This window comes from Eurosta solidaginis, chromosome 3 (assembly GCF_040869045.1).
Source record: "Eurosta solidaginis isolate ZX-2024a chromosome 3, ASM4086904v1, whole genome shotgun sequence".
NCBI classification, from domain to species: Eukaryota; Metazoa; Arthropoda; class Insecta; order Diptera; family Tephritidae; genus Eurosta; species Eurosta solidaginis.
Window position 1 is genome coordinate 68,865,400 of NC_090321.1, and position 22,733 is coordinate 68,888,132.

Consider the following 22,733-nt stretch of genomic DNA (forward strand, 5'->3'; position numbering starts at 1 on the left):
GCTCCCATTTTTAGAGCACTGAGGGAGTTCAATACTATCTCAAATTCTTTGGCCATTGACTTTTCTTTGCCAAAGACCACCTTCAAATCTTTGTTGAGTGTTATAATTTTTGATTGTATTGCTAAGGTCTGTATTTTTAAGTACAAACTCAAGTAGTCTGTAAGAACATTAGACTATTTTTGAAATTAAGTTAATTAAATTAATTCTTCCAATGACTTTACTCGACTTGGCGCCACGTATGCTTGTCCCTCCTCGAACTCCAAAATATTTGGATGTCACTTCTACCGGACTGTATGTAATATTTGTTCCAAATATGAACCAATTTGGACCACAAATACGATTTTTTTGAATATCTCGATCCTTGCGCCACCTAGCGGCGACTTTTCATAGGTCGCTTTCTATTCATGTTTGTAGCGTGTTCCAAATATGAGCCAAACCGGACCACAAATCCGATTTTTTGAAATATTTCGATGGTTCTGAATTACAAAATTCGTGCCGGCCAGCCAGCCAGCCTGTCAAGTCAAGCTAAATAAAACCGTTTAAAAAAAGTCGGTTGTCACTACACTAGGCGTTGCTTCCAGTAGAAAATGTTGTGTAGAATTAAGTACATCCAACCAATGTTTCTGTTTTGAGAGGAAATTACTGGTTCCTTTTGGTCAATTCTGCTCTATTTGAAAATTAAATATCTAAACTCTTTTTATAGCTGCATAATATTTCTTTATTTATTATATGTTGCTGAAATCCATTCAAGTTTCCGCATTCTTATCATTGATTACCAAGCTTATCCATTCCAAATAAGGTACAATGGACGTGTAAATACTCGGTATACCTGTTATTCCACATGTGAGTCCATGAGAAACAACACCCACGATAAAAGAAGTATCGTTGAACTTGCAAATTAGAGGACCACCGCTATCGCCCTGCAAAAAAAAATCGTCAGAGGTGTTCCCATAAATTTTTGTCACCGACTTATCGAAACTTGGCCTTCTGATTAAAAAAATTGACGGTTATTGATAAGCCGGGCTTAACAGTGTATCACTACCTGACAGGTATCTTGATTTAGACCCAAGGCACAAAGTGTTGTCTCATCGTGTGGGGGTGCCAGAATCCTTCCCAAAATCTCAACACATTCCTGTTTAGTTATTGTTTTTACTTTGCCTTCTATAAGCCTGTCTTGTGACTCGCCAGCATATTGAGTTGCGCCATAACCTATTATGTTGCAGGAAGCTGAAAATACAAAAGGGAAAGTAGCTTATAATGATAAATTCAAAATTTGTAACAACTTCCTCAAAAAACTATCTACATATAATGAAAAAGCTTTGCGTATCCTGCAAACTGCGCGAACTCTAGTGTAATCACACTTCTTAGTATCGCATATAAGGTTCTGTCAAGCAAATTGTGTTAAAATTTAAGCCCACCGTGGGCCAACTGATTGGACCTTATCTGTGGGGACTCAGAACTGGTAAATATACGCCCCATATGACACACATCAATTCTTTGTTGATTTCGAAGCCGCTTTCAATAGCACGAAAGGGAGCTATTATGTCTAAATTTAATATTCCTGCAAAACTTATACGGCTGGGAAAATTACGTTGAGCAACAGCACCAGCGCAGTTAGAGTTGGGATGAAACTCTTTGAGCGGAGGTTTAAAATAAGGTGACCGCTATCGTTCAATTTCTTTATTTTTATGCTGGAGAAAATAATACAAGCTGCGGAAATTAACCGCTGTGGGGCGATAGTTTATAAGAGCGAGCAATTACTGGCGTATGTTGACAGCATTGACATCAACAAGTGACGGAAAATGCGGTTTTGAGGGGGAACAAAGAAAAAGCAAAGGACCTCCTGTCAGCAAAAAAGGAGTCAGCGCGTTTACGTCGTCTTGGCAACCACGTCGGTGTTGGCAGTCAAAGTTTCTAAAAAGCAAAATCACTTCATTTATCTTGCCAGAAACATTCACATAAACAACGTCAGCTTAGAAATTCAGGCGAGAATTACTATTGTCAACAAATGCTACCTTAGACGGAGTTGGCCTTTAAAAGATTAAGTCCTCCCTCGGAAAAGAAAGTCAAGCTCCAAAATTCACTTATCTTAACTTACCTGCTATATGGTGCAGAAGCATGTACACTAACGACTTGTAATATGACGGTCTCATAGTATTCGGGAAACAGGTTTGAAAAATTTACATTCCCCTACACGTTGGCGACGGAGAGTATCGAAAAAGATTAAATCACGAGCTGTATGAGCTTAATGCACACATGAACATAGTTCATGAAAGTAGACGCTCCGACCCTGAAGGTATTCACAGCAGAACCCGGGTATGGAAGCGAAGGAAGAAAAAGGCCCCAGAGCACAGTGGTCGGTCTTATATGGAGTATGTGGCCAAAAATACTTCCAGTAGAGATATCAACGTGAAACTTTCCTCACGGCTTAACAAATATGTGATAATTATTTTTTCATAAAATTGGTGCAGGCCTTATACCGACTCACAACCACCCACTTTCACTGCATGCATACAAAAAGTAAGTAGATGTGTGGGGAAAAGTGGTAAGATGTGTCTATCGCAAATACAATTTTTAATAGGATTAAATAAAAAAATTAAAGTTATTAAAATATCTTGCATACATAACAATAACAAAACAACTAACACACACAAAAGTTTACATTTGCTATCGTCGACTGGATAAAATAATGTCGTATGTTACATGTGAGCACATATAACATACGACAATGATTTATCACGTTGGCGCTATTAGAAAATTGTCGCAAAACATACATAGTTAGGGGCAGAAGGTGGCAGCTGATATTAACACTTTAGAATCTTAAAGCTTTGACTAATAATAAGATATAAGTCCCAACGTGGGGATCGGTGAGGAACCCAACTAAAACTTTAACTCAAATTGAAATATTTGTGCAAATAAACACTAATAAAGGCACTGGTGAAATTTTAAATAACAAAAAAAAAACAAAAAACAAGCTAAAGACACTAAAATTATTTCAAAATGAAGTAAATACTTTCGCTACAATATTTATAAATATATTTCCATTTATTTCAATATAATCATATTTTATGTATTTTTAAATAGCTTAAACTTGCACTTTATTTTTAACTTGCTCACACTGCAAAAACCAACTAATACCATAACCTCACTTTTGAAGCTGCTCTTAAAGAGTACAGTTCGAATACAACAAAAACAAATATACCTTTTAAAAGGCTGTTCTGTTGTTGTTGTTGTTGTTGTAGCAATGCTCGCCCACCTAATAGCCGCGACCGATCACAAATTTTCATCAATATCCTCTAACGGGAGTCCAAGGAAACTTGCCGTTTCAACAGGGGTGGACCATAAGGAAAGGGGTGTTAGAGGCGTTGGTTCCACATTACAATTAAAGAGATGGTTGGTGTCATGTGGGGACACATTGCAAGCGGGGCATACATTTTGTATGTCGGGGTTGATTCTGGATAGGTAAGAGTTTAACCTGTTACAGTATCCAGAACGAAGTTGAGCAAGAGTGACACGCGTTTCCCTGGGGAGTATGCGTTCCTCTTCCGCGAGTTCTGGATATTTTTCTTCAAGTACTGGATTCACCGGGCAATTCCCGACATAAAGGTCCGACGCCTGTCTATGGAGTTCACCAAGGACCTGCTTGTGTTTTTTCGCTTCATACGGCTGGGTTCTCAGGTGCCGTATTTCCTCAAAATGCTTACGGAGATGACTCCTTAGGCCCCTAGGCGGTGCTGGTTCGTCAATCAGATGTCTGTTGGGATGCCCAGGTTTCTGGGTATTCAACAGAAACTGTTTGGTCAGCATCTCATTTCTCTCCCTGATGGGGAGTACTCTCGCCTCATTATGCAGATGGTGTTCTGGGGACATAAGAAGACAGCCCGTGGCGATTCTGAGAGCAGTATTTTGGCAGGCCTGTAGTTTCTTCCAGTGGGTAGTTTTTAGGCTTGGCGACCATATGGGTGACGCGTAGCACGTAATCGGCTGGCTAATTGCTTTGTATGTGGTCATGAGCGTTTCTTTATCTTTTCCCCAGGTACTGCCAGCAAGGGATTTGAGGATTTTATTACGGCTCTGAATTCTCGGAACAATTGCGGTTGCGTTCGCACCAAAATGTAGATCCTGATCAAACGTCACACCCAAGATCTTGGGGTGTAGGACAGTCAGTAGCGTAGCGCCATCGACGTGGATGTTCAATATGGTAGACATTTGGGGCGTCCATGTTGTAAATAAGGTCGCGGAAGATTTAGTCGGTGACAATGCCAGATTTCGCGAGGCGAAAAAACTGGAGAGATCAGGGATATAGCCGTTTATTTTATTGCATAGCTCATCGATCTCTGGGCCTGGGCCTGTGGCCATTATTGTGCAGTAATCGGTGTAGGAAACGATTGTGACTCCTTCCGGTGGTGAAGGTAGCTTAGATATGTAGAAATTAAACACAAGTGGGGATAGGACACCACCCTGTGGCACCCCTTGTTTAATTCTCCTTGGTTTTGATGTTTCGTTTCTGAATTGCACCGATGCCTGCCGACCACCCAGATAATTTGCGGTCCACCTTTTAAGACATGGGGGAAGGGTAGACCCTTCCAGGTCTTGCAGTAATGAGCCATGGTTGACCGTATCAAAGGCTTTTGATAGGTCTAGCGCTACGAGTACTGTTCTATGGTGGGGGTATTTATTCAAACCGCAATTTATCTGGGTGCTAATGACATTTAGCGCGGAGGTAGTGCTATAGAGTTTTCTGAAGCCATGCTGATGAGGGGCTAGCTGCAAATGTGCTTGGAAATAAGGGAGCAAAATGGCTTCAAGCGTCTTTGCCACTGGCGATAGGAGAGATATCGGACGATATGACTCACCTATGTTAGCTGGTTTCCCAGGCTTTAGTAGCGGGACCACCTTGGCCATTTTCCATTTCTCGGGTATGGCAAAGGTGGAGAGAGACAGGTTGAAGACATGCGCTAAATATTTGAAACCCTCTTTCCCTAGGTTTTTAAGCATCGGCATGGCTATGCCGTCTGGGCCCACTGCTTTGGATGGTTTAGCGCGACCAATGGCGTCCTCAACCTCTCTAGCGGTGATGGTGATTGGTGACGCGCTGAATTTGTGTTTATGTGCGTGTCTATTGGCTCTCCGTCTATCTTTGTCGACCGTAGGATGCATTATATATTGTCGGCAGAAAGCGCTCGCGCATTTTTTCGCATCCGACAGCACCTTATCGCCAAAGGCGATGGAAACTTTGTCTTTGTGCTTAGTTGGATTCGATAGGGACTTTACGGTGGACCAAAGTTTACCTACACCGGTAGAGAGGTTAGAACCTCTTAGGTGCTCTTCCCATTTCGCCCGCTTGTGTTCGTCCACAAGCAATCTGATGCGTTGGTTTATATCCCTTATTTGGGGGTCGCCTGGATCAAGCTGTCTTATAAGGTCGCGTTCCCTCGCTAAGCTCGCGGCCTCCGCCGGGAAGTGGGGCCGGATTTCGGGAATTCTCCCGGCGGGAATGAAATGTGCCGAGGCGGATTCAATGACCTTACGGAAGGCACGCTCCCCTTGGCGGGCATCTGTCGGGATGGGGAGGGCAGCAAAGCTGCTGTCTGTTGCAGATTTATATTCTTCCCACTTTCCTTTTTTGAAGTTTATGAAAGTGCGTTTTTCGGTGACGATGAAGTCGGCGGTACGCTCGAACGAAATAAGTATGGGCAGGTGGTCGGATGCCAATGTTACCATCGGCTGCCAGTTGACGCAGTTTACGAGTTCTGCGCTCACGATTGAGATATCTGGCGAGCTATGACAGCTTCCTACCATACGTGTGGGGGCGTCTCCGTTTATTGTGCAGAACGTCGTTTCTTCTATTTGATCCGCCAACATCACACCCCTACTGTCCGCCCGCAAGTTTGAATGCCATAGGTCGTGATGGGCATTGAAATCGCCTAAGATAATGCGATTGTTGCCAGTGAGTAAGGCCTCGATTTTAGGGCGGTATCCACTGGGGCAACAGGTGACAGGAGGGATGTAGATGTTGATGATTTCTAGATTTGCATCGCCTGACCGGACAGATAGGCCTTGACGCTCTAAGACATTGTCCTTGCGGTCGATGTCAGGATCAAATATATGATATTGCACAGAGTGGTGTATAATAAACGCGAGGCCGCCTCCATTTCAGCTCTCGCGGTCCTTCCTGTGGACATTATACCCAGAGCAGGTCTGCAATGCAGATCTTGCTGTGAGTTTAGTCTCTTGAATCGCAGCAATGCGGATGTTGTGCCGCTTCATGAAATCGACTATCTCCGTAATCTTCCCAGTTAAGAAAGGCTGTTCTCATAAGAGATACTAACGACACATTTGATGACAAACTTTTCACTTCGATTTTTTTACTTTTGGCCTATGGAACCGACCACTGTGCAGAGTAAGGACCATGATCTTAACTCCCGAATGTTATTATAGTGATATAAGATCACGGACGGTGTCCGAAGACGCGATCCTGGTTCTAACCCGGAAAATCCCAGTGGACTTACTGGCAAGCGAAATGGTCGATCTGTATAACATTAATATCGAGCGACCATCTGAAGAAGACAAGAAAAGAGCAAGGACACAAACAATAGCTAAGTGGCAAGAACGGTGGGAGGCATCGAGTAAAGGGCGTTGGACTTTCACACTAGTTTGGAACGTAGCTCAATGGAATGAGCGGAAGCACGGCTAACTGAACTACCATCTCACGCAGATAATGAGTGGGCATCGCGGTTTCAAAGAGTATTTATGGAAGCGTAGGATAGAGGAAGATCCTCATTGCCCAATGTGTACCACGGAGTTAGAAAACGCAGAACACGTCATGTTCCACTGCCCCCGTTTCCACGAAGAAAGACTCACCTTGCATGGAGTCTTTGGGGAGGAACCTACCACGAGAAATTTAGTATCACATATGTACAACAGGAAAGAGTGCTGGACTGCAGTGAGCAAAATGGCATTTATAGTAATGACACGCCTGATGGATGCTGAGAGAGAGCGCAGAGAAATGCGCATGCGAAGCAGTGGCGATTAAATGGACACTCAGAGCAAATAGCGGGAACCTGGACGCAGGGACAACAGTAGGCTCTTAAAAAATGAGAAATATGGAACGCCACCCAGAAGTAATGCGAAAGTGGTGCCGGGGTGGGCGACGGTTCCAGAACGGGGCTGTTTTTTAGTCTACGGACACACGATTGCTGCGACGGCAGCAATTATGGTGCATTAGGCATTTTTCAGCCTCCCCGCAAAAAAAAAAAAAAAACAAAAACAAAAATAAGATCACGGTACATCAATTCAATCTAAGCGCCAAACCTTTTGTTTCTAAAAACAGTCAGGCAAGAAAGACCAAAGTCAGTATGGCTAAAAACATAAAATGCTAGGGAAAATAGTTGCGTTGAAACTAAATTTCTTGAACAAATAGCTTATGCCGACTAATCTCCTACTCACCCCCATTAAGTTTGACATCAGCTGGAGGAAGATTTCCAAAAACGTGTTTCTCCAACCCGTCCATTGCTGTTGCCATTTTATATGGTTCCTTCAAATGTAGCAATGCGATATCATTTCGAATATTTGTTCTGCGAAGTCCATCACATTTTTATAATTTTTTTTTTTTTTTTTTGCATTATTACCTAATAAATCAATTAAACCGTATATTGAAATGAAAATGAAAGTACCCACGGTCGATAATAAATAAATTCAGCACGGTCCACAGCATAACGACTATTATTCTCAGCAGCACTGGAGAGACTTTCATGTCCGATAACGGCTGCTATTCTTGCCAAGTTTCTTTGTTGTTGTTGGAGTAGAGAATTTTTTAAAGAAAATGCAAATTTAGAAAAGTACTTTTAAAAAAAATCACTTAAAGAGATGTTTTTGTATTTTGTACCCAGCTGTGCAATTATAAACTTGATCTAGCTAGCTTTAGGTTGCAACCGCTTGCCGTGGTCGTTATCAGAAAAATTAGATCTTATTCGAGGCTTGATGCTTAGATTTTTTTTTTGTAGGAGTTCTTGCGTAGTGGGCCTCGCCACAACCCTGTTAGGTTACGTTAAAGTGGTTGCCCCCCAGCAATGTGAGGGACACACTTTAGCCTGGCCCATTCTGATGGAGCGTAGAATATTTTCGATTTTCGCAGAGCCAAGTTCTGCTAAGCAGTCGATGAAATACTTTTTCAGACATTCTATACGTATACTGGCCATAGCAGGGCATCTACAGAGGAGGTGCTCGACAACCCGGTTACGGCTTTTGGATATTGCTCGCTTTTTGCCACCTCCACCTAACAAATTATGTAAAAGAGTGAAGCAAAAAGTCACTGAGGTGATTGGACCTTATCAGTGCACCTTTAGACCTCGGTAATCGTTTATCAACCATATCTTCACAATACGCCAAATCGCGGAGAAAACTTATGATAAGAGAATTGACGCGCATTTTATTTTAGTCGACTTCAAAGCAGCTTTTGATAACGAGAAAATGAGTTGCTCTGAATTTGAGCTTCTTTAGACTCTCCCAAATAACAATGGGCAACACTACCAGCTCCATAACGATTAAGAAAGGCCCTTTTCATGCACTTGGAACCAAACGAGGCTTCAGAAGAGGCGATCTAAGCCGCAATGGGGCAATCTACTTTTTATAAGAGCGTACAATATGCTGATGATATTGATATTTTTTAAAGGGGCCTTAGGTTAGTTTAGGTGGCATCTGTCCACCGCCACCTGTGCGGTAGCAGAGACAAAGTGATCAGATTCGCCTGACAGTTGCCATGTCCCCACTCCCAAATAAATTGTATTAAAAATTAGTTCGATGCTACCGCTGTTGGGGTCAAACAATCACTAACAGCTCTCAACCCCACGGCGGCTTAGGGCTTTGATAGCCGACTAAATATTTGAGTAAATCTTAAACTCGCTAACAGTTACAACGGCAGATAACATGTACCGTAGCGTTTATAGCTGCCAACACCGCCTAAATTTTCAGCTGGCACCGAGCTCCTCGCAGAATACGCTCTCCAACTTAACATTAATCCATCCATGAAGAGACTTCCGTCCGGTATTGACTCCTCGTCCCATTCCCCCCTTGGGGTAATATGACTTGTGAATGTGGCAACATGACCGGAAACCGCTGCACATTTGTCTGTCCTGCTAGGTAAGAAGTCGAAGCTGAAAATAACGCTGGAGTGTTCTAAACTCATAAGCTAATATCCTACGATGTTTTACGAAGGGCCCCCTTGTTCTAAACAACAAGTCCTGAACTGCGAATGGAAGCAGTGGAAGGAGGGTCAAGTGTTCCCCCCGATACCCAAGTAATCCTGTAATACGTTCCTCAGGATTAACAGAAATTTCTCCCTGACAAGAACTGCCAGGTAATGGGCAAAAGCCACTACCCCTATTCTAAAAGTCCTGAAACAGATCGTTCATAGCTACGACCAAAAGCAGGTAGGAATAAAATAATTTAAACACATTTTTTAAGTTAAATGGTTTTATTGAAAACAATACTTACATGAAGTAATAATAATACTAAAAGCTAGAAAATTAGGTAGGTCCTAGGTACTAGTCATCACACTCCTCATCAATCTAGAGCGTTGCTCAGACAATTAAATAAAAGCGTTGGACGCGTGAAATTCCTAAAAATGTGAGGCGTAGAATAACCTGATTAAGGTTCAATTGGTCTTACTTATGACTATCGATAGAAATTTAACGCGTCCAACGCTTTTATTTAATTGTCTGATCAACGCCATAGATTGATGAGGAGTGTGATGACTAGTACCTAAGACCTACGTAATTATTTTCTAGCTTTTAGTATTATTATTACTTCGTGTAAGTATTGTTTTCAATAAAACCGTTTAACTTAAAATTTTTTTTTATTATTTTATTTTCAAGTTTTTAGTCTTTATTTAATTGCCTATTATTTCTCATTATATTTAGTTCATTTAGTGACTCATTATTACAAGGACTCTTTCCTGACAATTTGTTACAATCTAAGTCCTCAATACATAATCCTTACAAAGACTTTGCTCGACTCTGCGCCACGTATGCTTGTCCCTCCTCGAACTCCAAAATATTTTGATGTCACTTCTACAGCGCTGTATGTAATATTTGTTCCAAATATGAGCCAAATCGGACATCATAGGTCGCTTTCTATTCATGTATGTATTATGTGTTCCAAATATGAGCCAAGTCGAACCACAAGTACGTTCTTCTTTAAATATCTCGATCCTTGCGCCACCTAGCGGCGACTTTTCTTCATAGGTCGCTTTCTATTCATGTATGTATTATGTGTTCCAAATATGAGCCAAATCGGACCACAAATACGATTTTTTGAAATATTTCGATCCATGCGCCACCTATCAGAGTTTTTTTTCTTATTATTGCATTGTCATCGGGTTCTGAAATATATTCCAAGTTTCAAGCTTGTAGCTTATCGGGAAGTTACTTAAATTTTAATTACAAAATTCGTTCACAACGGCCGACCTGTCAAGTCAAGCTAAATAAAACCGTTTAAAAAACAGCCCCCCCCCCCCCTTGTGACATACCAATTCCCTAATCCCAGCTCACTCTGTTGATATAGTTCTGTTACTCAGCAATCAGCAGAAAAACTCTACCCAAATCCGTAGGCACGGCTTAACACGAGTATATTCCAACCCCTCACCCGCAGGGGAAACGGACAGGGAGAAGAGGTGATAGATTAAGAGATAAAAACTTCTTGAAAGTTACGTAAAGTTGTGCAGGTAAACTAAATTAGAGCAGAACGTTTGCCGGATCTGCTATTCCTTTATTAATTTTGTATATGCTTATGTATTCATTTTTTCTTCTAAACTGTCTAGTGTTCTTAAATCTTAGCATATATCGGTAACATCCTCAGTATTTGCTCGCAAGATCTCTGCACACCGTTATTACTTTAGTAGCCTTGAATGAGGTTTTGTCAATTTTTTTATTCTTTCTTAGAAACATGTTGTGTCGAGACCAACCATTGCACAGCTAGGTATACTTAATTCGATTGCACTCAGATTATTTGGTTTAAAGTAACTTTAGTTTATGTTTTTCAAAGTAATTACTTGTGCCATAGACAATGCGCTGCAGTCACGATCCAAAACTCATTTAACAGAGTACCTCCGCAAAAATGCTGATATAGTCGTATATTCGGTGTACTGGTCGGATCATGTATGTCTTGTAACGATACCATGTAAGGATACTTGGGTGCAGCTACGAAGTTTAATTTAAATGTTTAATACAAATATCGTCTTTATCTCACTAAATATTTAGCATACCATATTCAGGACTATAGATCACTTCACCACCAACAATAGGCGTGGCATTGACTTTTCCAGACATATATAAGACGGATAATAAGAAAAACGCCACGACACAGCTATAATTTTTGAACAACAGCATTTTGTCTCAGACCTCAAAACACAACTGAGACCCCATATTCAGCTAATATTCTTCATAGGCTAGCGGACAAAAGAAGTTGATTTGAACGAGTGTCTAGAGTTTCTCGACCTGCTCCGAACACTTAGTCACACCCACGCAAGCTGATCAAACACAAGAACTGTTTCTAAATACAATAATATCTAACTAACGTTTATAGTCATTTGTTGTTTTAAATTTTTGTTTGTGCTTTTAATTTTTTTTTTTGTTTTTGTATCCTCGTAATCGTCTGGTCCACGCGCCGTCAATAGATCTAAATACCATAACTACATACATAAGTATGTATGTTTAAAATTGTTTTACGTACAAATGCAAAAATTTAAAAACAACCAATTTAAAATTCATCTGATTTCAGGCAAATCAATATATATTTACAACAAAAAATTTAGGTTTTGTTAATTAGGTGTAAAGTTACAGAAAAGCTGTAAAGAGGTTTGAGCTCGAATGAAATCAAATATTGTATACCCAGCTGTGGGTTGTGATCATTCCCTTTTATTGTTGTTGTTGTTGCTTTAACCGAAAAAAACCCTAAAAGACTTAGGAGAGTGTGACCGACTGCCGTCGGAAACGATTTGTTTGCCCCATATTAAGGGGCTTAGATTATTCGCGTGGTAGGCATGCTTATCGTAAGGGGCGACTTAAGTCCACTGACCTAGAAGGTTCAACTTGGGCATATCAAATTTTTTCCGAGTTCGTCGAGCTACTGGATATCCAGCAAAAGAATATCATCATCGATCAAAGTATTTATCGCTCTGCGGTCTGTGGATAACTCGAGAATATTTTAGCTAACCAGGTTGAAGCGATTTGCTATAGGGAATAAAAATCGTAACAGTCACGGTTTGCATTTGAAAATAAGGAAAGTGACGTCGTTTCAATTTAAGGAAAATAGCCGCACAAGGAGTTAGCCAGAACACATTGCGACCGTACCGCTATCTGCAAGCGCCATACCTACATCAACTTTAATGAGACTACTTCAACGAATAGAATCGATAGAGCGTTAACTCGTTCGACGATGTGGAAGCTAAATGCGCAGCTTAGGCAGCATGTAGACCAACATAAATGAACCAGAAGGGAAGAGCGTTTCAAGGCCTCCCACCTCTCTGCTGGAGCTGGACAGCGGTCACGAAAGTTTTATTGGACCTGAAAAACTTCGCGAGCACTTTTTGACGGAAATTAGTAATCTTTCTGTTGACAAGATCAAACTGGGAGTTATAAAAGAGGCGCACAAGTACAGCAACAATGATGCGCTTAATACAAATGACTTAGCCCTCGAAATCTGACATTGGCATGCTATAGTTCCTTATGCAGATTACCCCACTATAATGGCACCGGATCGAGCCATTTAATTGATGAGCTATGCTCCGAAATAAAGTCTCTCAAGTTTTTTTTTTACCTAGCTTGACTTGACACTGCCACCGACTAAATATACGGCCACACTGTTGAAGACTTGGGTTAGCAGATCACAAAACAATTGGACAATTGTGAAAAAGCCGGTCGATCTTGTGCTACGAATCGCCGGTTCACAAAGTATTCCTACCACCTTTTGCAGCAGGGAAAGAATGTTGCCCTACCTCTGATTTGGGAAAAAGGCAGAGAAGTAAATTTAATATCCCTTGTTGTTCTCAATTGCAACACTTGTTCCTAAGCACATGCAATTTAAAACAAAAACTTATAGATATGGAGTCGTTTTTTATGAAACCACGATTGCTGTCGATCAACGCTGTGCTACACATAAGTACTTAAACCTGGGACCCGTTTTAATAGTCCGGGTCAACAAGCTTTCCTATGTGAAAGTTTATGGGATCCATAGAATTTGCATGGAAAATCATGCATCCTTCTTATTTTTCGGACTTTTTTTACTGTAAAAAATTTGGGAAATTCCTAGTACTTAGTGCTAACGTTCGAATCGCTGAACTGTCGAATAAATAACTCAAATATTCAGTATAGCAAAACGTTCTTTATTTAGACTACTTTGGGAGTAGTACTTCACAATTACAATTATCGCGTACTTCATTAATAGCGTGTTTAAACCAAACTGATTCATTGTTCGTCAGCTTGCACTGCTTTTGTACTCTCTGTTGCCTCGTTCGCATATCTCTCCAAGGGTTTAGACTTTTCACGAACAACCTTCTCGAATAGCTGCTTATTTATTTCTCCTTATGTATCTGATATTCACGTGTCTTCAACCCTTCGCGCAACATCACCTACGCGGTAAAGCCCTTGGGTTTTTATTCATTGGACTGTTGTCATGACTGCGTAAATCTCATTCAGGCACAGTTGGGTATAAAATTAGGCCAGCTGCAAATTTTAATTGAAAATACTCGAAACACTTTTTGCATATTAATAAAACTCGTGCTCTGTTTCCTGGATTTTACACAATGCAACAGCATTTTTGCACGCATAATGGTACCGTCTCACTAGAAAAAACCTCTCGCTCATCTATATTAATGCCTGGGGGGAAATGTGGAACGATGCCATCCCTTGTAGTTTAACAAACATACGAGAAATCTCTTCACGGTACTAATAAAAAAAAGTTGGCGATTTTAACAGTAGCTTTGGAAAAAAGTAAATTTGGGACTATTACAGTAGGAAAATGCGGTATGTTATAGCATGCATTAGAGGAAGGAAACTGTACTCCGCATTGTTATAGGCCGAAGGAGGGCATTATGTAATGGATATCGCAATAGAAATTATTACCCGCCAAGCTATTCAAGAGGTACATACCTACCGGATGGAATTTAAGTAGGCGCTCACGCAAGTGCGCACAGGTATCGCTGGTTCGTTCAGTACTAAAGGCGGTCAAGTGAGCATTCACCTTTTCTTTTCAACTGTTTATCTTTTCAAATTCGGGGTTCGATAGAACTTCTTTCTGGGTCGAAGAGTCTTCGTCCACTCGCATAACAGGCGGAGCCTTTGAGTTTTATGCACTCTAATCTAATCTGTATAAAGCACCTACAGTTCATCATAACATTGACTTCGATAGGCTCTTGTTAAGGCCGATGAAATCAATATTATTTGCATACACCAGGAGCTGCACGGTCTTGTTCTTGTTTTATTGTTCCTTGTGTGTATTGTGATAGAATTTTCCAGGATGGTTAAATTCTGCTGCTCGAGTTATCTTCGCTAGCATCTGGTCAAAGAAATCGCAGGAAAGGAAGTAGCCTTTTCTGGAGTCTCGTTTGAGGTCGATAATATCCGAGAGATCCTTGCCCATCCTGACGCAGCTTTGCAAGAAAATCTTATTTAGTGGCATACAGGTAACTGCTTTTCGAGTTGTTTTTTTTTACGTCGACAAAGAGATTTTCAGTCCCATTCTTTAGCCTTAAGTTCTCCAGGTTCCGTTGCTAGGGGTTGTGGTACAGGCTCATCATCTCGCGACGAGGTTTTTGATTATATCTCGATGTTAGCCCCAAGCCTATTAATGTTGTTGTTGTTCGAACGATAGAGACATTCGCCGAAGGTTTCGGTGAGAGTTGTCGGTATTGAAGCACATTTCCCAATATAGGTCGGTTCGTTCCGGTTACTAGCTGACCATCTCCGCAACGATTTGATATGGCCATGTTAAACCTTCAACGTCATCACCTTTCCCATATTTCCGTGAGAAACTTGGGGTCGCCATTCCCTCCCCTGCTGAATATGTGTATGATACTTTCATTTATGTATTAGTATTCCCCTCGTGTAGGTAAGGTTGAACATTTGGTAGGAGGAGCTATGTCTCTATAAAACTTTGTATTGCGCTTAACAAACACTTGAATCCCTTTTAGCGTCTACTCGGGTAACATATCGGCAGTCAAAGCACTGAGCTCAATTTTTGTGCAATCAAAGGTGGTCAGGGAACATCTGCTCACGCTTGTAAATGCCTCAAGTTATTTCAAGATAAGGATCATCCAACCAACAATTGTCACGCAGATCGCTAAGCCCGAAAGGTATGGCTGTCAGGAAATTATATGGTAATGAGAATCCCGACTAGTAATTCTCCAGAAAGAGTTTATGCGGTACGTCTGAACATACCTTCCTGCATGAAAGATGATGAGGTGCAGTTGTTGTTGTTGTTTTTGTAGCGATAAGGTTACTCCCCAAAGGTTTTGGGGAGTATTATCGATATGATGGTCCTTTGCCGGAAACAGATCCGGTACGCTTCGGTAACACAGCACCATTATGGTACTAGCCCGACCATCTCGGGAATGACTGATATGGCCACATTAAACCTTCAGGCCATCCTTCCCTCCTACAGGTTTACGCCGATCAGTATATCGGCGGCGGCGGTGTACGCCGGTGTTCTTGCTTTAAGAAGCTGTTTTCTATTTAAAAAAATAATATTTTGGTAAGGTTTTGTTTGTATGTATTTAAGGGAATCAACGTTTTGGCGATTTCGGAAAGATCCGAGGTTTTTGCCCCAAAGTCTCGCGGATCGTTCAAAAAATTTCAAGAGCAGCTCCTTACGGAGGAACTGTCCTTCGTTCACTTACTCCAGGGAGGCTTCGAACCTAACCTCGGTCTTGGGGAGTGGTACTTAAAACGGTCATACTTTTGTCTGTATGTTTCGTACAAAGCGTAGTTTCACCGAAGGAGATGGTCTAACTTCAAATGCTCGTTATCGACACGATTTCTTTAAATTATTTCCGATCCCTTGCTGGTCACGCACAAAAGCGACTTACGGTTGCTATTAATGGTCTTTTAATACTCATGGCACAGTTTTAAAGATGAGCACGAACGCTGGCCTATTGTTAATCGCGCCGAAGGGGGCATCTAGTTTTTTCGACTATTTTAAGAGTTATATTTCCCGAAGTACGAACAGTAGCAATCCTGTCCACCACCAGTTGCTACCACGCCTCCTGGCCCTCATAATGCCAGCACAGAAGCTATAGGACTGCGACTTTGAAGTCATGCCTTCGTGAACGTCACTAGAAGCTCTATGTATAGCTCCGAAGACTTTCTAACGGATTTTTTTTGTCGCGCTATACTGCCGACCACTGCTTCCCAAGGCAGTCGGTTTTATGTACCGGAGCGACTCGGGATTTTTTCCGACCAAGGACTGTCATTTCAGTGTAACCCCATTTAATTTGTTGCGTCCCTCCCACAAATTGTCATCCTCCCAGCAGCTCCTTGCAGCAGGACTGCTCCATATTCTCTTACTCCGGGAAGGCATCGAATCCAATCCGAGTCCGTCTCCTGACCCCGCTCCTGAGAAATGGTTTTGCTGCATCTGCCGGAAAAGAATCTTTTTAGGACGGTCATACTCTGTTAAGTGTGTCTCGTGTAAGGGATGGTTGCATCGGACAGGTTGTTCTGGGCTTGATCCCAAAACCCGACGTCCACGTAACTTTTATAAATCTTTTGTGGCTCCTTGCTGTTCACGCCCAAGGGCGTCCCGTAGTCTACGCCTAAGCGCCCCTCCAGTACCTTCCAGCAGCCCCGCTGCTCAGCAAGCCACAACAAGTACCCGCTGCTGCTCGCGCCCCACGGCGCCAACAACTCAAACAGCTGCTACCACTCATAACTACTACCTTCGTAGTAGAGTCGGTAGCAATGCTGAGCATCAGCCCCTGCCCCCGTCTTCTCTCCCCCGCCTCTTTTCCGGCAGCAATCGTTTTTTTTTTTTTTTTAATCGTATAGGTCAGGGAAACAGACTCTTAGTCCCTACCTCCGTTTGCCAGCATCATCGCGCCATGTTGCCAGGTCGCAAACCCAAATCATCCGGGTACCCCAATGCTTGCCCAAGGACGCCCAGTCCCAGGGCCACAACAGCAATTGTGTCCTGGCCTTCCACAACCCAGGCGTAGTCACCCGTCACTTACCCCCAGAGTGGCGGCATCTCCCCTTATGCACTTCAAAATTCAGCAGTTAAACTGTGATGGACTAACTGGGAAGATTACGGAGATAGTCGATTTCGTGAAGCGGCACAACATCCGCATTGCTGCGATTCAAGAAACTAAACTCACAGCAAGATCTGCATTGCAGACCTGCTCTGGGTATAATGTCCACAGGAAAGACCGCGAGAACGGAAATGGAGGCGGCCTCGCGTTTATCATACACCACTCTGTGCAATATTATATATTTGATCCTGGCATCGACCGCAGGGACAATGTCTTAGAACGCCAAAGCCTATCTGTCCGGTCAGGCGATGAAAATCTAAAAATCATCAACATCTACATCCCTCCTGCCACCTGTTGCCCCAGTGGATACGGCCCTAATATCAGAGCCTTACTCACTGGCAACAATCGCATTTTCTTAGGCGATTTCAATGCCCATCACGATCTATGGCACTCAAACTTGCGGGCGGACAGTAGGGTGAGATGTTGGCGGATCAAATAGAAGAAACGACGTTCTGCACAAAAAACGGAGACGCCCCCACACGTATGGTAGGAAGCTGTCACAGTTCGCCAGATATCTCAATCGTGAGCGCAGAACTCGTAAACTACGTCAACTGGCAGCCGATGGTAACATTGGCATCCGACCACCTGCCTATACTTATTTCGCTCGAGCGTACCGCCGACTTCATCGTCACCGAAAAACGCACTTTCATAAACTTCAAAAAAGGTAGGTGGAAAGAATATAAATCTTTTACAGGCAACCTCTTTGCTGCCCTCCCTATCCCGACTGATGTCCGCCAAAGGGAGCGTGCCTTCCGTAAGGTCATTGAATCCGCCTCGGCACGTTGCATTCCCGCCGGGGGAATTCCCGAAATCCGGCCCACTTCCCGGCGGAGGCCGAAAACTTAACGAGAGAACGTGACCTTATAAGGCAGCTTGATCCAGGCGACCCCCAAATAAGGGATATAAACCAACGCATCAGATTGCTTGTGGACGAACACAAGCGGGCGAAATGGGAGGAGCACCTAAGAGGTTGTAACCTCTCTACCGGTGTGGGTAAACTTTGGTCCACCGTAAAGTCCCTATCGAATCCGACTAAGCACAAAGACAAAGTGTCCATCGCCTTTGGCGACAAAGTGCTGTCGGATGCGAGAAAATTCGCCGACAATATATAATGCATCCTACGGTCGACAAAGATAGACGGAGAGCCAATAGACACGCACATACACACAAATTCAGCGCGTCACCAATCACCATCACGGCTAAAGAGGTTGAGGACGCCATTGGTCGCGCTAAACCATCCAAAGCAGTGGGCCCAGACGGCATAGCCATGCCGATTCTTAAAAGCCTAGGGAAAGAGGGTTTCAAATACTTAGCGCATGTCTTCAACCTGTCTCTTTCCACCTTTGTCATACCCGAGAAATGGAAAATGGCCAAGGTGGTCCCGCTACTAAAGCCTGGGAAACCAGATAACATAGGAGAGTCGTATCGTCCGATATCTCTCCTACCGCCAGTAGCAAAGACGCTTGAAGCCATTTTGCCCCCTTATTTCCAAGCAAATTTGCAGCTAGCCTCTCATCAACATGGCTTCAGAAAACTCCATAGCACTACCACCGCGCTAAATGCCATTAGCACCCAGATAAATTGCGGTTTAAATCAATACCCCCACCATAGAACAGTACTCGTAGCGCTAGACCTATCAAAAGCTTTTGATACGGTCAACCATGGCTCGCTACTGCAAGACCTGGAAGGGTCTACCCTTCCCCCATGTCTTAAAAGGTGGACCGCAAATTATCTGGGTGGTCGGCAGGCATCGGTGCAATTTAGAAACGAAACATCAAAACCAAGGATAATTAAACAAGGGGTGCCACAGGGTGGTGTCCTATCCCCACTTTTGTTTAATTTCTACATATCTAAGCTACCTTCACCACGGGAAGGAGTCTCAATCGTTTCCTACGCCGATGACTGCACAATAATGGCCACAGGCCCAGGCCCACAGGTCGATGAGCTTTGCAACAAAATAAACGCTGATTTCTCCAGTTTTTTCGCCTCGCGAAACCTGGCATTATCACCGACTAAATCTTCCGCGACCTTATTTACAACATGGACGTCCCAAATGTCGACCATTTTGAACATCCACGTCGATGGCACTACGCTACCGACTGTCCTACACCACAAAATCTTGGGTGTCTTGGGTGTGACGTTTGATTAGGATCTACATTTTGGTGAGCACACAGCCGCAATTTTTCCGAGAATTCAGAGCCGTAAATAAATCCTCAAATCCCTCGCTGGGAAAAACATAAAGAAACGCTCATGACTACATACAAAGCAATTAGCCAGCCGATTACGTGCTACGCGTCACCCATATGGTCGCCAAGCCTAAAAATTACCCACTGGAAGAAGCTACAGGCCTGCCAAAATACTGCTCTCAGAATTGCCACGGGCTGTCTTCTTATGTCCCCAGAACACCATCTGCATAATGAGGCGAGAATACTCCCCATCAGGGAGAGAAATGAGATGCTGACCAAACAGTTCCTGTTGAATACCCAGAAACCTGAGCATCCCAACAGACATCTGATTGATGAACCAGCATCGCCTAGGGGCTTAAGGAGTCATCTCCGTAAGCATTTTGAGGAAATACGGCACCTGAGAACCCAGCCGTATGAAGCGAAAAAACACAAGCAGGTCCTTGGTGAACTCCATAAACAGGCGTCGGAGCTTTATGCCGGGAATTGCCCGGTGAATCCAGTACTCAAAGAAAAGTATCCAAAACTCGCGGAAGAGGAACGCATACTCCCCAGGGAAACACGTGTCACTCTTGCTCAACTTCGTTCTGGATACTGTAACAGGTTAAACTCTTACCTATCCAGAATCAACCCCGACATACAAAATGTACGCCCCGCTTGCAATGTGTCCCCACATGACACCAACCATCTCTTTAATTGTAATGTGGAACCAACGCCTCTAACGCTCCTGCGAAGACAGTCACCTTGTAGCGGTGCAGGGGCTTATGCCGATCGCATTCGATACTAATTGGTAAGATGGGAGCGGCGCAACCGCGCTCACCTGACAGATGTGGTCGAATGCTATCGGTAACCAGGAACTGTCACCTCCTAAGCCAGGGTGTCATGCGTCACCGTGCCCATTGGACTGGTTTGCAGCCAGGAGGTCCACAACACCGGCTGTATTATAACGGCGCCTCCCCAACACCGGGCCACCTTGGGGAGTAATCATGGCCTTACCGCGTCAAGGGGCTCTGCCGCGGCGGACCAACCCAGTTCCCCATATAAATAATTAGACAACTACGCTTGCCACGTCAAACATGTTGTCGTACGACAAAAAATGAAGAAAAACAAAAACCAAAACCAAAACAACAACAAAAAACCAAACAACAACAGCAACAAAACAATGAAAACGGGCTCCAAGAAGAGCAGCGGGCAAAGCAGTAGCAGGCCACGCAAGTACTCCAGGCACTTCCTGGAGAGCCTCTCGAGAGAGGAGGCAATGCTCTTCTTAGAGCATATGCGGGATGACGAATCTCCCTCCACCAGCGCTGGAGTGCGCAGAGAACCGGCTCTTAAACCCGCGAACCCAAAGGGCAACACAGATACCCAAGGAAAGCAACGCGGTCCAGAAGAGCATAATAAGCAAAAGGCGACGAAACCCGCGATCCCCAGAGGCATCTCGGCCACTGGTGACCAGCGCGGGCAAATCAAGGAAGGGGAGCAGGAGGGACAGGCGTCGAGCAATAAACCCGCGAACCATGGAGGGCCCAGTACCACCATAGAGCATCGCGGGCCTCCCGAGGAAAGAGGTACAGCAACCAAACGTAGCTCCGACGGTACCTCTACACATACGAGAGAAGGTGGAAACAACCATCCTAGCAGGCCCTCTAGAGAGCCGAGTAAGCATGGGCGATCACCGTCGAAGCATGATTCTGGAAGCAGCTCACAAGGCAGCTGCGATAGGACCCAGAAAGGGAACGACACCAGACGAAACCGGGAAGAGTGGAGGCCCAACAGAAGGCATAACAGAGGTAGGCAACCTGCACTACCACCACCGGGCAGACCAGGATCGCTTACGGACAAATGACGCCTGGGACTAGGTGGATCAGGTATAAAATGGTGTCTCCGATACCTTGAGGAGGGCCTGTCGCCCAGGGAGGCAAGAGCCATGGCAGACGAGCACAGGCATAAATCAGCCAACGAGCAGAGATCAGCGACCGCCGAACGGAGGAATAGAGGCGAAAGTAGAACACAGCCAGCGGCAGCCGGCCAGCATACACCCGGTACCGCTGAAAAGCGTAGGATCGGGCAGATCACACCGGAGGAAACTCCCAGCTCAAAAAGGCAACGGGCCCATGCTCCGCAGAACACAGCAACCATGCTCCGGGAGAATTTGGCCAGGGCGACCGGGTTACCCGCTGAGACAGCACCAAGGCAGCAGAGCTACTCGGACGCCCTCAGGGGTATCCGAGTGGCTGTGCTGCCCAGGAACTACCCAGCGGATGCCCTCAGTCAAGAGGACCTGACGATTCTCCAGGAACAGATAATGGATGGAGTGTTCAGGGGGTGTGGGCATGCCCTAATATTTTTCGGGGTGTATTTCAGAGCAGGGCTCCTCCTCGTAGACGGCGAGGACGAGAGAACAGCGAAGTGGCTCGAAGAGGTAGTACCAACACTCGAGGGGTGGACAGGGCCACCATTATGTACGAGGCGCGGGGATGATATACCGCCCACACATAATGTGACAATGTTCCTCCCCAGGAGTGCGGAACGCCCCAAAGAATTTTTGATCCGGCTCCTCGCGAACCAAAACGAGGGCCTCAAAACGCAAAGGTGACGCATCATAAACTGCAGCGCGGAAGAAACGGGCCTACGTCTCGACGCGGGCATTGACGAGGAATCTTACCAGCTTACTCGTAGGAATGGTTTCAAGCTGCATTACAGATACGGCTCCATGTGAGACCTTGGATGCAACCAGGCAACAGTGAGCGGCCGGAAGAAAGGGCGGAGGCAGAGGGCGTCGACAAACACGAGCCGTCGGACGAGGACATGTCGGACGCAAGCACCGACACCATCCGAGCGTGTGAGTCCACAAACCCTCCCACCGCAGCAAGCGGAAGCGATGCAATCGCACAGCCAAGGGCTGATGAAATCCCTACCACACAGGAGCTCATCGAGGGCTTGAACCTCCAGGAGCTGGCATTAAACAAGCAGGACGACAGCGAGAGCGGGTTGTCGGATTACGACGATCCGATGAGGCCGGCCGAGCGAAAATGACCGGCATAAGTATCCAGGTAGCCCAGATCAATCTCCATCATGCCATTGCAGCCTCGGCTGTACTAGCGAGGAAGTTTGCCTCGGATGATCTGGGCATTGCCCTCATACAGGAACCTTGGGTATACAAGGGACAGGTGAGGGGCCTCAATGTGAGTAATAGTAAATTAATTTGGGATCTCTCCCAGGAGAGACCTAGAGCATGTGTAATGCTTAAA

The 22,733-nt window shown here is 44.3% G+C and overlaps 1 protein-coding gene across 1 annotated transcript; it reads right to left on the reverse strand.

Moving 5' to 3' along the window:
* Nucleotides 1-694: 694 nt before the first annotated feature.
* LOC137243900 (chymotrypsinogen A) lies at nucleotides 695-11,534 on the reverse strand. Its single transcript, XM_067772200.1, has 6 exons — nucleotides 11,264-11,534; nucleotides 11,051-11,198; nucleotides 7,681-7,788; nucleotides 7,450-7,577; nucleotides 1,043-1,227; nucleotides 695-920 (listed from the first exon to the last, which is right to left on the reverse strand). Exons 1-6 carry the CDS (start codon nucleotides 11,385-11,387, stop codon nucleotides 747-749), a joined length of 867 nt encoding a protein of 288 aa, XP_067628301.1. The 5' UTR covers nucleotides 11,388-11,534; the 3' UTR covers nucleotides 695-746.
* Nucleotides 11,535-22,733: the final 11,199 nt, after the last annotated feature.